Source organism: Mobula hypostoma, chromosome X2 (assembly GCF_963921235.1).
Source record: "Mobula hypostoma chromosome X2, sMobHyp1.1, whole genome shotgun sequence".
Taxonomy (NCBI): Eukaryota; Metazoa; Chordata; class Chondrichthyes; order Myliobatiformes; family Myliobatidae; genus Mobula; species Mobula hypostoma.
In genome coordinates, this window is record NC_086129.1 from 5,259,950 (window position 1) to 5,275,707 (window position 15,758).

The 15,758-nt window shown below is 47.1% G+C and overlaps 2 protein-coding genes across 2 annotated transcripts; both read right to left on the reverse strand.

The window, feature by feature from the left end:
* LOC134340716 (zinc finger protein 239-like) lies at positions 1–642 on the reverse strand. Its single transcript, XM_063038186.1, has 3 exons — positions 406–642; positions 250–306; positions 1–156 (listed from the first exon to the last, which is right to left on the reverse strand). The coding sequence occupies exons 1-3, from the start codon at positions 640–642 to the stop codon at positions 1–3; spliced, it is 450 nt and encodes a 149-aa protein (XP_062894256.1).
* A 4,652-nt stretch (positions 643–5,294) lies between these two features.
* On the reverse strand, positions 5,295–14,907 carry LOC134340982 (gastrula zinc finger protein XlCGF26.1-like). The gene is made up of 2 exons (XM_063038640.1): positions 14,856–14,907; positions 5,295–12,073 (listed from the first exon to the last, which is right to left on the reverse strand). Exon 2 carries the CDS (start codon positions 11,323–11,325, stop codon positions 10,096–10,098), a length of 1,230 nt encoding a protein of 409 aa, XP_062894710.1. The 5' UTR covers positions 11,326–12,073; positions 14,856–14,907; the 3' UTR covers positions 5,295–10,095.
* Positions 14,908–15,758: the final 851 nt, after the last annotated feature.

Below are 15,758 nucleotides of genomic sequence, written 5' to 3' on the forward strand. Positions count from 1 at the left end.
TCAATTGAAATGTCTGAGCGAATCCTTTCCCACATTCAGAACAGGTGAGTGGCATCCCCCTGTGTGAATTCGCTGATGTACTTTAAAGTCTGATGACTGAGTGAATCCCTTCCCACATTCAAAGCAGCTGAACAGTTTCTCCCCAGTGTGAACTCGCTGATGTTCAATCAGTTGAGATGACCAAGCAAATAGCTTCCCTCATTCAGAGCATGTGAATGGCTTCTCCCCAATGTGAACTTATTGATGTACCTTCAGATGAGATGACTGAGTGAATCCTTTCCCACATTCATGGCACGTGAATGGCTTCTGCCCAGTGTGAATTCAGCAGTGCTTCACAAGGGAGTATGAATCAGTGAATCCTTTCCCACATTCAGAGCATCTTAATGGCCTCTCCCCAGTCTAAACTCTCTGATATTCCTTCAATTGAGATGACAGAGTGAATCCCTTCCCACATTGAAAGCAGCTGAATGGTTTCTTCCCAGTGTGATCTCCCTGATGCACCTTCAGCTGATATGACCCAGTGAATCCATTCCCACATTCAGAGCAAGTGAATGGCTTCTCCCCGGCGTGGACTAGCTGGTGTTTCTGCAGTGTGGATGAGCGAGTGAATCGCTTCCTACAGTCTGAGCAGGTGAACGGCATCTTTTCAGTGTGAACTCGCTGGTGTTCATTCAGCTGAGATGATTGAGTGAAACCTTTCCCACACAGAGCAGGTGAATGGCTTCTCCCAGGTGTGAACTCGCTGGTGTCACTGTGGCGTGGTTGAGTGCGTGAATGCCTTCCCAACATCTAAACAGTTTACCGTCCTCTCACTGGTGAATTTTCAGATATATCTTTAGCATCGACGACAGAATGAATTGCTTCCCACAATCAGAACAGGTAGAGCATCTCACTATGGTGTGAACTTGCTGATGGATCTTCAGGCTGGATGACTGAGTAGTTCCCCTCCCTCACACAGAGTGGGTGAATGGCCTCTCCCCACTGTGAACTGACTGGCGTGTCTGCAGGTATGATTTGAGAGAATCCCTTCCCACACTGAGAGAAGGAGAATGATATCTCACTGTGAACAATTCTCTGGCAATTCGGAAAGTCAGACACTTCAATCCCTTGTACAATCAATGTAGTTGAAGAACTGATCTCCAGTGAACAAATGCTGATGTTTTCTCAGCACCCCGGTTCCAGTGGATTTCACTAAGTTACAATAGAAGAGTTAATTTCAGACACAAAACACATTTCCAGCTGGGATGAGACAACTCTTCATCTCCAAGGATCGACAACAGATGTGTTGGTCTTGCAAAGAAAATATTTGGTCACTCCTTATATATCCGGACCAAGAGAGAAAAGCTGACATGTTGAGATTCCCATGCACAAGTGTTCTGCCATTTCAAACCTGTAAAAATATTTGAAAAGACATCAATGGGTGAAGGATAATTTTTCAGGTGAGATTTTGTTCTGTGGGGAGAACATAAAAAAAGGAGAACGCCGTCTGCCCCATCTGCACCACCCTGCCTTTTCCCCATTACCCTTAATTTCCATACTCTGCAAAAATCTGTCCAACCTTGTCTCAAATACATTTACTGAGGTAGCCTCCACTGCTTCATTGGGCAGAGAAATGCACAGATTCACCATCCTCAGGGAAAAGCAGTTCCTCTTCATCTCCATCCCAAATACCCCGAACCTTAAGGTGATGTCCTCTCGTTCCAGTCTCACCTAACAGTGGAAACAACTTTCCTTCTTCTATCATTCCTTTCATAATTTTACATGTTTGTATAGGATCTTCTCTCAGTGTGAGCTCTGGTATCATAATGTTACCCAGTTCAAGTCAAGTTGAGATATACCGAAGGCTTCTGTGGGAAGGGAGGGAGGAGTTTGCTGAGCAACTGGCAATGAGCTATAATCAATAGGGATGGGAGAAGTACCCGAGGATTGTTCAAGAAAGGGAGTAGAGGTAACCCAGGAAATTATAGACCAGTAACTTTTACATCAGTGGTGGGCAATTTGTTGGAGAAGATCCGAAGAGGGAGGGCTTATGAGCATCAGATTTGTGGTAGTCAGCATGGCTTTGTCAAGGGCAGGTCATGCCTTACAAACCTCATTGAATTCCTTGAGGATGTAACAAAACATATTGATGAAAGTAGAACATTGGATGTAGTGTACATGGTTTTCAGTAAGACTTTCGATAAGGTTCCCCATACGAGGCTCATTGAGAAAGTAATGGGGCAAGGATCGAAGAAGACTGTCATAGTCCAGTTCGTGCTGTCCGTATTCCGGTTCACGGTTCGGTCCATCGACCCTTGCTCCAGGTTTTCCTGTCTACCCTGTTTCTGTCCTTGTTGAGCTAATTGAGGCAGCTGATGCTAGTTGGGGCTGGCTGCATAAATACCTTCAGAGACCAGGGCGTAGTTGCTGGATTGTTCTTGTCCTTACTCCTTGTATCCCTTCCCCTGCCTTCTGATTCCTCGCCTGAAACCCTGCCTTGTCTTGCAAGTAACTCTCGCCTCGCCTGGAGTTCTTGTCTTGCCTTGCCCTGCCAGTAGCCTTGCCTTGTCTTGTCTTGCAGTCTGGTCCTGGAGCCACCCTGTACCTAGCTCCCTTCCTGTCCCTTGCTGCCACCCAGGTAAGCCAGGCCGTCTTGCTGTATCTGGGGTTGGTTCTGTCCCTTCCTGCCCTTTGCCTCCGCCCAGGTCAGCCAGGCCGTCTTTCCGTTACCTGGGGTTGGTTCTGTCCCTTCCTATCCCTTGCCTCTGTCGGGTGGCAATCCGCGCCCTGCCCAGGAGGAGCCAAGCCTCGCCTCAAGTCTCAAGCCTCCTGCCTCCAGCCTTGCCTCAAGTCTCAAGCCTCCTGCCTCAGCCTCGCCTCAAGTCTCCTGCCTCCAGCCTCGCCTCGCGTCTCCTGCCTCCAGCCTCGCCTCGCGTCTCCTGCCTCCAGCCTCGCCTCGCGTCTCCTGCCTCCAGCCTCGCCTCGCCTCGCGTCTCCTGCCTCCAGCCTCGCCTCGCCTCGCGTCTCCTGCCTCCAGCCTCGCCTCGCCTCTCCTGCCTCCAGCCTCGCCTCGCCTCGCGTCTCCTGCCTCCAGCCTCGCCTCGCCTCGCGTCTCCTGCCTCCAGCCTCGCCTCGCCTCGCGTCTCCTGCCTCCAGCCTCGCCTCGCGTCTCCTGCCTCCAGCCTCGCCTCGCCTCGCGTCTCCTGCCTCCAGCCTCGCCTCGCCTCGCGTCTCCTGCCTCCAGCCTCGCCTCGCCTCGCGTCTCCTGCCTCCAGCCTCGCCTCGCCTCGCGTCTCCTGCCTCCAGCCTCGCCTCGCCTCGCGTCTCCTGCCTCCAGCCTCGCCTCGCCTCGCGTCTCCTGCCTCCAGCCTCGCCTCGCCTCGCGTCTCCTGCCTCCAGCCTCGCCTCGCCTGCCTCCAGCCTCGCCTCGCCTCGCGTCTCCTGCCTCCAGCCTCGCCTCGCCTCGCGTCTCCTGCCTCCAGCCTCGCCTCGCCTCGCGTCTCCTGCCTCCAGCCTCGCCTCGCCTCTCCTGCATCCAGCCTCGCCTCGCGTCTCCTGCCTCCAGCCTCGCCTCGCGTCTCCTGCCTCCAGCCTCGCCTCGCCTCGCGTCTCCTGCCTCCAGCCTCGCCTCGCCTCGCGTCTCCTGCCTCCAGCCTCGCCTCGCGTCTCCTGCCTCCAGCCTCGCCTCGCGTCTCCTGCCTCCAGCCTCGCCTCGCGTCTCCTGCCTCCAGCCTCGCCTCGCGTCTCCTGCCTCCAGCCTCGCCTCGCGTCTCCTGCCTCCAGCCTCGCCTCGCGTCTCCTGCCTCCAGCCTCGCCTCGCGTCTCCTGCCTCCAGCCTCGCCTCGCGTCTCCTGCCTCCAGCCTCGCCTCGCCTCTCCTGCCTCCAGCCTCGCCTCGCCTCTCCTGCCTCCAGCCTCGCCTCGCCTCAAGTCTCCTACTCCAGCCTCGCCTCGCTTCATCTCCTGCCTCCAGCCTCGCCTCGCCTCAAGTCTCCTGCCTCCAGCCTCACCTTGCCTCGTCTCCTGCCTCCAGCCTAGCCTCTAGCTTGAAGACTCCACAGCCTCCTGCCTAGCCACAAGCCTGAAGACCCCCGCCTCCTGCCTAGCCCCAAGCCAAGCCTCTAGCCTCTTGCCCAGCCAAGCCAAGTCTCTAGCCTCAATCTTCAAGCCTGTGGATTTCTGCCTCGTCCTGCCTGCCTGCCAAGTCTCGTCCTTGCCTAGTTCTGGGGTCCGAGCCAGAGGCAAGACCCACGTACTGGGTCCTTGTTCAGTCTCTGGCTCGGAGTCCAAGCCCAGGCTCCTAGCTCTTTTGTCCAGTCCTGTTCCAGGTTCCTGGTTTTCCTGTCCATGTCCTTGCCATTGCCCTGTATCCTAGTCCTGTCCCTAGTACTTCCGTGTCTGTGTCTTGCACTTGGGTCCGTTCCCAGCCCTAGCCCTTATGACAAAGACCTGCTTTGTGGATCCAGAACTGGCTTGCCCACGGAAAGCAAAGGGTTGTTGTCGCTGGTTTGTATTCTGCATGGAGGATGGTGACCAGTGATATTCTGCAGCAATCTCTTCTGGGACACCTCCTCTTTGTGATTTTTATAAATGGCCTTGATGAGGAAGGTTATCCACTTTCAAATCTTTAACTATCTCTTCTTTCAGTTCGGCCCAAAACGTCGACTGTACCTCTTCCTAGAGATGCTGCCTGGTCTGCTGCGTTCATCAGCAACTTTTATGTTTGTTGCTTGATGAGGAAGTAGAAGGTTGGGTTTGTAAGTCTGTCGATGACACAAATGTAGGGGGTGTTGTGGATAGTCTGAATGGTTCTCAGAGTGGAGCATGACATCGATAGGATGCAGGACTTGGCTGAGAAGTGGCAGATGAAATTCAACCCGGTGGTTCATTTTGGTTGGTCAAATTTGAAGACAGAGTACAATATTAACGTTTGGATCTTGGCAGTTTGGAGGATCAGCGAGATCGTGGGGTCTGTGTCCATAGTACACGCAAAGCTGCTGTGCAGTTTGACAATGTTGTTCAGAAGGCCTTCATCAACCATGGGACTGAGTTTAAAAGCCGTCTGGTACTGTTACAGATATATGAAAGCAGTGAACAGCCAGCGTTTCAGACTCTTCTTCAGGTCAGGAAGGGAAGGGAAGGAGTCAGAACGTGGGGTGGGGGAGTGGAGGGGACAGGTGAAACAGCGAGATTGGTCAGGGGTGAAGTAAGGAGCTGGGAAGTTGATTGCTGAAGGAGATAGAGGGCTGGAGAATAACGATGATGATGATAATAATAATAATAATAAATACTTTATTGATCCCGAGTGGGAAATTCTTTTGTTATAGCAGCAACATTTAAGTACATAATTAGCAGCGTGCAGATTTTACTAAAAATAAAATCCAGAATAATAATATACACATTAATACTGTACCAATGCGCAAGAATAATGTATGAAATAATAATACAGAGATTGTTGATCTCTGAAGTGTGTTCTCCTGTCGCAGACAGATGAACTGTTGTATGTGCCTACTGCATTTGGTCCCAAAGACTTTTTGAAAGGTGCCAAAGGTTATGGGGAGAAGGTAGGAGAATGAGGTTCAGAAGGAAAATAAAAAGCACGGGAACAGGTACAGAAAAAGGAAACTTTAGAGTGAGATTTGTCAAGCACAGACAGATGGGAGAGACTCAGATAGGGGTACTTGTCTGGCATGGAGCAGAGGGGCTGAACACCGGTTCATTTTTCACTTTCAGACCTTCACTGAGACCATTTCTCATCGGTACATGTTTTACTTAGGGGTTTCTGGCCTTAACTTGTTTTTAATTCGACTCAGAACAATTCTCAACAAAATCTTTGTTATATGACTCATAAGACTGATTGTTCTATAATTTTCACAGGCTATCATTCCAGGAATTTTTGACAGAGTTATAAATAGTGATTTCAAGAGATCGTCAGACAATACACCAGACTCATATATCCCATTAAATAGTTCAAAAAGAATACCTATGCCCAGATCTTCTAGTTATTTCTTCTTCGGTAACAAGTGGGCCAGAGTTACGGTGTTTAACATCTGGGGGTTCCCCTCTATTATCCTCAAACAGCCGCTCTATGTACTGAATCCACCTCTCACATACTTTATCTGGATCTGTTAGTACGGATCCGTCTGCTGATCTTATGCATCCTGCAGAGGAGGTTTTCTTAATTCCAGTACTTTCCTCAACTTTCCTGTGCATTTCTTTGCTGTTGTTAACATGGCCTTCTACTTCATTGCATTTTTGATTCAGCTATTCTTCCTTTGCAATATTGCACAATTGTCTGGTCTGTCTGTCTGGCTCTCTGTACTGCACTTCATTATTCCTCACTAACCTTCTTTGTTCCATCAGATCCAGAATTCCTTGGGTTATCCATCCCTTGTTGGTGTGTTGGATTTCTTGTACTGGGATTATCTCCTCCTCTGATTGCTGTACAGTATATTTAAATCTGTCCTGAATAGGTGTTTTTGTTGAGGTGTTCTTCTACAGCTGTCTTGAATTGTTGCTTAAGTATGCTATCATTTTTAAGTTCTGCCAACATACACTTCTTTCTCTTTTTTTCCACGTCTCAGTTTCTTTAATTTTGTTTTAATGGTAGCTATTACTGGATGGTGACCTGAACCACAGTCTGCTCCTGGGTAGACTTTAGAATTTGTGACATTATTTCTAAAGCGTTCACCGATGGTCATGAAATCTATTTGGTTCCTTGTTTCATCTCCAGGGCGAATCTAAGTACACAATCAATATGGACGGTTTTTGTACCAAGTATTGGTGATCATTTGGTTGTTTCTGACACACCAGTCAGTAAACCTTTCTCCATGTCCATTTTCTCCCCTAATTCAAAGGGTCCTATGATGTTATCAACCCTTTCCTGTCCAACTTTGGAGTTAAAATCTCCCATGACTAGTTTTACATCCTGAGATTTACATTGCTCATAAGCATTGTCGAGATCTTCATAAAACTTGATATCCTCTTCATTCGAATCATTTGTTGGTGCGTAGGCTTGGATTATGTTAATGTTAAAAGGCTTACCCCTTAACTTAACTAAAGGCAGTCGATCGGCTATCGCCCAATATTCAATAAGACATTTTGATACTTTGAATTATTTCAAATTCTCACTAAATTAAACACTGATGGAAGGTACCAACAACTGCTTCAAAATTTGTATTGGAACCAAACAGTGGCGGTAAAAATTGATGATAATATAAGCAATTGGACTAAAATTCAGAGCAGTCAGACAGGAATGCATTGCCTCACTGGAATTATTTAATATCTATAGCGAAATGATTGTCAGAGAAACAGAAGACCTAGATGGGATGAAAATTGGAGATGTTAACATCAATAATGTAAGATATGAAGATGATACCACCCTAATAGCAAGTGCTGCAGAAGACCTACAAATCCTCCGAGACAAAGTGGTACAAACAAGTGCAGATTTTGGTCTAACCATCAACTGTGAAAAAAACAAATATATGGTCATATCAAAACAGCAGGGTACTCTCAACTGCCAATTGTACATCGGTAGGCAAGAGGTTGAACAAAAGACCAGGTTTAATGACCTTGGTAGCTTTATATCACAAGATGCTAGAAGTAGAAATAAAAACTGCTATTGCCAAAACCAACTTCCAAACAATGAAACCCATTTTTACCAACAGACACATTTCTACGACAACAAGGCTTAGGCTACTAAAATGTTACATCTGGTCAATCTTTGTACACTTCCGAAACATGGACTATAACACCAGAACTCCAAAGAAACTTAGAAGCAACAGAAATGTGGTTTCTTAGAAGAATGCTGAAAATATCATATAGAGATAGGGTAACTAATGACACATTACTCCAATGTGCCCATTCAAAAAGATCTTTAATGAGAACGTTAAATGAGAGGAAACTTAAATTCCTGGGCCATGTCATCAGAAAGGGAGAAATAGAATGCCTTACATTACAAACTGTATGCCTGGAAAATGCGGAAGAGGAAGGCTAAGAAGAAAATACGTGGGCACTGTGAAAGAATTAACAGATCTAAGTGTGCGAGATATCATTGTCACTGCCTGGGATCGTTCGATGTGGAAAGCCATGATTGCCCAAGCGTGTAAAGCGCAAGGCACATGTACAAGAAGACATGCTTTACAAGCAATACATTTTAATGTTCAAGCTCGACGTATATTTATTATCAAAGTCTGTCAACCAGATGTTATCGAGCAATTCACAAAAATGTTGGCAAGGTATCTCAGTGCCCACCCCCAGCCTGGGGTAGGGGAAAAGTGAGAAAGAGAAATTGCCTTTCAACTCACGAGAGAGCATAGGCCATCAACTTTCTGCTGTTGATGATTCTGCAGCAGGGAATTTCATTTTTACGAGGTCGAGTTGCTAGCTCAACGCAGCGCGGATGGAAAGCGCGCACAGAAGCCGGCCGGATTCGAACTTGGGAGCCTCCGCTCCGAAGTCTGGCGCCGATGCCACTACGCCACCAGCTGGGTAGCCTGGCATACGGAATGGGATCAATTTCAGAGGGGGATGGTTGGGTGAGTCTGGGACTTTGTGAAGGAGCCCTAACACCATCCTCCTCATTTCCCTTATCCCTTCTCACTCTCCTCCCTCACACTCCACCGCATGTGTCTGTGTGTGTGAGAGAGACCTGTCTGCCCACTTCACCCTCCATCAACGATGAGCCCTCTCCCCCAACGCACCCATACTCCCGTGTACACAGCAATCCTCGCGGGCTCAAATTATCCAACAATCTTATGCCCTCATTGCAGCTTAGCCACGTGTTAAACAGCACATTCTTCCTATTCCTGGCACCTGGCACAAACCACAGTCCAGAGGTCACAGCCCTGGACGAGCTTCCCTTTATCTTAGCACCTCACTCCCTGAACTCCCTTTCAGAACCTCGTTACTCTACCATCCCATATCATTGGTACCCACGTGGACCACGACCTTCACTGTTCACCTTCCTTGGGAACGCTGACCACTCGACCCGAGATGTCGCGGATGTTAGCACGCAGGAGGCAACATAGCATCCTGGAATCTCATTCTCACCCACAGAACTGTCAGTTCCCTTAGCTCATGAATCACCTACAAATGCAGCTCACCTCTTCTCTACCCTTCCCTTCTCAGTCTCAGAGCCAGACTAAGTGCCAGAGACCCTATTGCTGTGACTTTCGTTTGCTGGGTCATCCCACCGTCCCCAACAGTATCTAAAGTGATTTATATGTTGTTCAGGGGGATTATCACAGGGGCACACTGCACTCTCTGTTTCTCCCTTTCCCCTTCCTGTCACCCAGTTCCCTGTGCAGCGCACCTTGGTTGCAACTACCTCTCTATCTGTCCTACCTATCACATCTTCAACCTCCCACACGATCTGGAGTTCATCCAGTTCCAGCTCCTACTCCTCAATGTGGATTGTTTGGAGCTGCAGCTGGATGCCCTTCTCACAGGTGTAGTTATCAGGGACACAGGAGGGCCCCCTGCCTTCCCACATCCCATAAGAGGAGCTTTCCACTATCCTGCCTGGCATCTCTACTGTTCTACCTGAGCAAATGTTCAGATAAAAATTCTAGTTCCATCATGATTTTGCCTTTTCTGACTGAATTCTCTCCTCACTGAAACCTCAAAGAGGTAAAGTCTCAACGTCTCCACTCCAACTCTGCCCTCTCCAACACTGGCCGCTCCATTTGCTCCTGCCTGACTTGATAATCAATCCTGAACGCTGACTGGCCACTGCTGAAAGCTAAAACGTAACCTGCCCTGAACCACTGCCTTTAATACACGATCGGTGAACCTGAGTGAATTACGTCCTCTCAAGTTTCTGATCTCCCCGATTAACGATGGGTCAAAGCTCAGTAGGGTGAAACAAGGATGAATGACTGATTGAAACCCATCCCACATTCAGAGCAGGTGGCCGCCCTCACCACAGTGTGAACCTGCCACTGTCTCTGCAGTGTGGATGAGTGTGTGAATGCCTTCCCACAGTCTGAGCAGGTCAACGTCCTCTCACTGCTGAAAACAGTCTGGTGAGTCGGTAGGTGAGATGTCTGAGTGAATCCCTTCCCACAATCTGAGCAGTTGAACAGTTTCTCCCCAGTGTGAACTCGCTGAAGTTCATTCAATTGAGATGTCTGAGCGAATCCTTTCCCACATTTAGAACAGGTGAGTGGCATTCCCCATTGTGAATTTGTTGATGTACTTTAAAGTCTGATAACTGAGTGAATTCTTTCCCACAATCTGAGCAGGTGAACGGTTTCTCCCTAGTGTGAATTTGGTAGTGCTGCACAAGGTTGGATGACGTGGTGAATCCCTTCCCACATTCAGAGCAGCTGAATGGTTTCTCCCCAGTGTGAACTCTCTGATGTACCTTCAGATGAGATGACCGAGTGAATCCTTTCCCACATTCAGAGCATGTGAATGGCCTCTCCCCAGTGTGAACTTGACAGTGCTTCACAAGGGAATATGACTGAGTGAATCCCTTCCCACATTCAGAGCAGATGAATGGTTTCTCCCCAGTGTGGACTCGCTGATGTACCTTCAGATGAGATGAGTAAGTGAATCCTTTCCCACATTCAGAGCAGCTGAATGGTTTCTCCCCAGTGTGAACTCGCTGATGTACCTTCAGCTGAAATGACTGAGTGAATCCTTTCCCACATTCAGAGCACGTGAATGGCTTCTCCCCACTGTGAATTCGGCAGTGCCTCACAAGGAGGGATGAGTCAGTGAATCCCTTCCCACATTCAGAGCAGGTGAACGGTCTCTTCCCAGTGTGAATTTGGGAGTGTTGCACAAGGTTGGATGACTGAGTGAATCCTTTCCCGCATTCAGAGCAGCTGAATGGCTTCTCCCCAGTGTGAACTCGCTGATGTACTTTCAGTTGAGATGACTGAGTGAATCCTTTCCCACATTCAGAGCAAGTGAACGGCCTCTCCCCAGTGTGAATTCGGTAGTGTTTCACAAGGATTGATGACTGAGTGAATCCTTTCCCACATTCAGAGCACGTGAATGGCTTCTCCCCAGTATGAATTCGGCAGTGCTTCACAAGAGAGTATGAGTCAGCGAATCCTTTCCCACATTCAGAGCATCTGAATGGCCTCTCCACAGTGTGAACTCGCTGATGTACCTTCAGATTAGATGACTGAGTGAATCCCTTCCCACATTCGGAGCATGTGAATGGCTTCTCCCCAGTGTGAATTCGGTAGTGCTTAACAAGGGAGTTTGACCAAGTGAATCCCTTCCCACATTCAGAGCAAGTGAATGGCTTCTCCCCAGTGTGGACTCGCTGGTGTTTCTGCAGTGTGGATGAGTGAGTGAATCCCTTCCCACAGTCTGAGCAGGTGAACGACATCTTTTCAGTGTGAACTCGCTGGTGTTCATTCAGCTGAGATGATTGAGTGAAACCTTTCCCACACAGAGCAGGTGAATGGCTTCTCCCCAGTGTGAACTCGCTGGTGTCACTGTGGTGTGGTTGAGTGTGTGAATGTCTTCCCACCGTCTAAACAGGTTACCGTCCTCTCACTGGTGAATTTTCGGATATATCTTTAGCATCGACGACAGAATGAATTGCTTCCTACAGTCAGAACAGGTGGAGCATCTCACTATGGTGTGAACTTGCTGATGTGTCTTCAGGCTGGATAACTGAGTAGATCCCCTCCCTCACACAGAGCAGCTGAATGGACAGTCCTCTCCCTACTCTGAACTGACTGGCGTGTCTGCGTGTAGGATGCGAGAGAATCCCTTCCCACACTGGGAGAAGGAGAATGCTATCGCACTGCGAACAATTTGGCAATTCAGAAAGTCAGGTGTTTGAATCTCTTGTCCAATCAATGCAGTTGAAGAACTAATCTCCAGTGAACAAATGCTGGTGTGTTCTCAGCTCCCGGTTCCAGTGGATAACACAGAGTTACAACAGAAAACTTCATTTCAGAGACAGAATACATTTCCAGCTAGGATGAGATAATTCTTCGTCTCCAAGGATTGACAACAGATGTGTTGGTCTTGCAAAGAAAATATTCGGTCACTCCTTAGATATCCGGACAGAGAGACAAAACTGACATGTTGAGATTCCCATGCACAAGCGTTCTGCCATTTCAAACCTGTAAAAATATTTGAAAGGACATCAATGGGTGAAGAACATTTTTTCAGGTGAGATTTTAGTCTGAATATTGAGAACATAATAAATAGGAGCACGAGAACGTCATCTGACCCGTCTCCACCAACCTGCCTTTCCCCATCACCCTTAATTTCCCTACTGTTCAAAATCTATCCAATCTCGTCTCAAATACATTCACTGAGGTAGCCTCCACTGCTTCATTGGGCAGAGAAATGCACAGATTCACCATCCTCAGGGAAAAGCAGTTCCTCCTCATCTCCATCCCAAATACCCCGAACCTTAAGCTGATGTCCTCTCGTTCCAGTCTCACCTACCAGTGGAAACAACTTTCCTACCTCTATTTTATCTATCCCTTTCACAATTTTACATGCTTCTGTAAGATCTTCACTCAATGTGACCTCTGGCATCATAACATTACCCAGTTCAACTCAAGTTCAGATATACCCCAGGCTACTGTGAGAAGGGAGGGAGGAGATTGCTGATCATCTGGCGATGATCTTTGTATCATCAATAGGGATGGGAGAAGTACCCGAGGATTGTTCAAGAAGGGGAGTAGAGGTGACCCAGGAAATTATAGACCAGTAAGTCTTGCATCAGTGGTGGGCAACTTGTTGGAGAAGATCCTAAGAGGGAGGACTTATGAGCATCTGATTAGGGGTAGTCAGCACGGCTTTGTCAAACACAGGTCATGCCTTACAAACCTGATTGAATTCTTTTGAGAATGTAACAAAACACATTGATGAAGGTAGAACACTGGATGTAGTGTACATGGTTTTCTGTAAGACTTTTGATAAGGTTCCCCATACGAGGTTCATTGAGAAAGTAATGAGGCCAGGATCCACGGAGACCTGGTTTGTGGATCCAGAACTGGCTTGCCCACAGAAGGCAAAGGGTGGTTGTCGATGGTTTGTATTCTGCATGGAGGATGGTGACCAGTGATATTCTGCAGCGATCTGTTCTGGGACACCTCATTTTTATAAATGACCTTGATGAGGAAGTAGAAGGTTGGGTTTGTAAGTCTGTCGATGACACAAATGTAGAGGGTGTTGTGGATAGTCTGAATGGTTGTCAGAGTGGAGCATGACATCAACAGGATGCAGAACTGGGAAGGGAGGTGACAGATGGAGTTCAACCCAGTGGTTCATTCCGGTAGGTCAGATTTGAAGACAGAAAAGAATATTAACATTTGGACTCTTGGCAGTTTGGAGGATCAGCGAGATCTTGGGGTCTGTCTCAATAGTACACGCAAAGCTGCTGCGCAGGTTGACAATGTTGTTAAGAAGGCCTTCATCAACCATGGGACTGAGTTGAAAAGCCGTGAGGTACTGTGACAGATATACGAGGCCTTAGTGAGACCCCACTTTTAGTTCTGTGTTCAATTCCGATCACCTCACTGCAGGAAACATGTGGATACCCCAGAAAGAGTGCAGAGGAGATTTACAAGGATGTTGCTTGGATTGGAGAGCATGCCTTACAAGTATAGGTTGAGTAAACTTAGGAGCGCTGGAAGATGAGAGGTGATCTGAGAGAGTTGTATCAGATGATGAGAGGCATTAAGCTTGTGTGTAGTCAGAGGCTTTTTCCCAGTGTTGAATTGGCTAACATGAGGGAGCCTAGTTTTAAGGTGCTTGGTAGTAGGTACAAGGGGGATACCAGAGTTAAGTTTTTCACACAGAGAGTGGCAGGTGCATGGAATGCACTACCAGCAACGGTGGTATAGGCAGATACAAGGGTCTTTTCAGACACTGTTAGGTAGGTATGTGGAGCTCAGAGAAATAGGGGGCTATGGGGTAGTGAAACTGTAAACAGATTCCAGAGAAGTTTATATGGGCGGCATGACGTTGTGGGCCGAAGGGCCTGTAATGTTTTGCCGACTTCTGTTTCTATGCTTCTATATGAACTCCTCACCTTCTAACAAGGCACGATCAGGCATCCTGACTGTCCAACAAATTCTCTGACTGTATTCCCTGTCTGAGAATGGGTTATTTCTGCCTTCAATCAACCTGTGACTTGGCTCAACTTGTCTCCGTCCTTTGGTATTATTTCAAGTTCTGGTCGTGTTCCACAACACTACAAAGAGAACTTTTTACAACATGTCTGATCCTGGAGATTTTCTAATTACTGGGATCCCCCCCACTCCCAGCTGATTGACAGTGATGAACCCATCCATGGCAATGCCAATGACTATGAAGGGGTGGGCAGTAGTTATTCTGATCGGAGTGTGGCACTTTTGTGATGTGAAAGCTACAAGTCACTTCCCATCGAGGACAGAGGTGTTTCATATCGTTATTTACCCAGAGAGAACTAAAGCTGACGGGCGGATTTCTTTTTGCCATATCGCACTAATTGACATTTTCACTGATTGGAATGTAGACTCTTCATCCGAGAGTAACTGGACACTGTATTTTAGTTCCAAATTACTCACCCTCGGATTTACATAGCTGGAGGTCGGCAGTATTTGGGACATACTCTGCGGGGACAACGCTGGTAGTGTAACCAATGGCTGCCTCTTTACCCAGAAGCCCCCACGAACTAGAAACCTGTCTATCTGCCATCCAAGGACCCAGCGACGGGCAAAATGGCGGCAGCGCCAGCCCTCATCAGCCGGAAGCCCCGTGGCTCGGGTAAATCGTGGGGCTGAGAGAGGGAAAGGACTGGGACTGTGCTGGGGTGCAGGGCCAGTGTGGACGGAGCTCACAACAGTTTTCCTTCAATCGCAGTTGAGACGCCGCTGATTAAATTCCCACCCGCGGCCGCGCTCCTACCTGCGTTCGACCCTGGAGAGCCTCCCGTCTACTGAGCGCATGCGCGACATCCGGGAATTGGCTGCGGGGTTCAGGCATGCGCATTAGTTTAAACAAATACAAACAGTGAAGAATCTGCTAACAAAGCCGGGGAACAACACAAAAGCAGCAACAAATATATAACTATTAACTTTAAATATATAAATAAAAAGAAAATCCGCTCTCAATACTGTTGGACAGGAGGAACTTTATCTAAAGGGAGTCACAAAACAAAAACATTTACAGAAATAACCCAAAACTTTGACAAATTTGTACAGTCTTTCCAGCTTTCTGGTTATGGGAAGTTTTCAGAGTATTAATGTATAGTTTGAAATCTGACGTAAAAATATAAATGAAGGTTTCTTACTGCAGTATTTGCGGTTATGGATATAAAATTTGCTGTCAATTAACAAAAGATTAATGATAAATGATCCCTATGAGATTTGGTATTATTAGCAAACCCAAATAAAACATTTTCAAAACAAAAAGTAAAACCCACTTTAATATATTGATGTATAAATTGACAAACATCAACCCAAAATGTTTTAACATATTCACAATGCCAAAACTGATGATATAAATCCTCTGGATTTAAACCACAAAATGTAGTTAGTTTCAATACCAGAATTAAACCTTGTCAAATAAACATTGGTTGGATAATATCTATGTATAATTTTAAATGAAATTTCTTTAACTTTACTCCTCAATAAATACTTATTAAATGAGCCCCAAATACTCCTCCACCTCAGATTCCCCAAGCGACTATTCCAAAAACTAACAGCGTAGGAATAGAAGTAATGTCTTTTTGAAACAAACTTCTAATACCTCTATTTAAAAAAAAACAGAATAAAACAAATCTTTTCTGCAGCTGTACTGGATGGATCC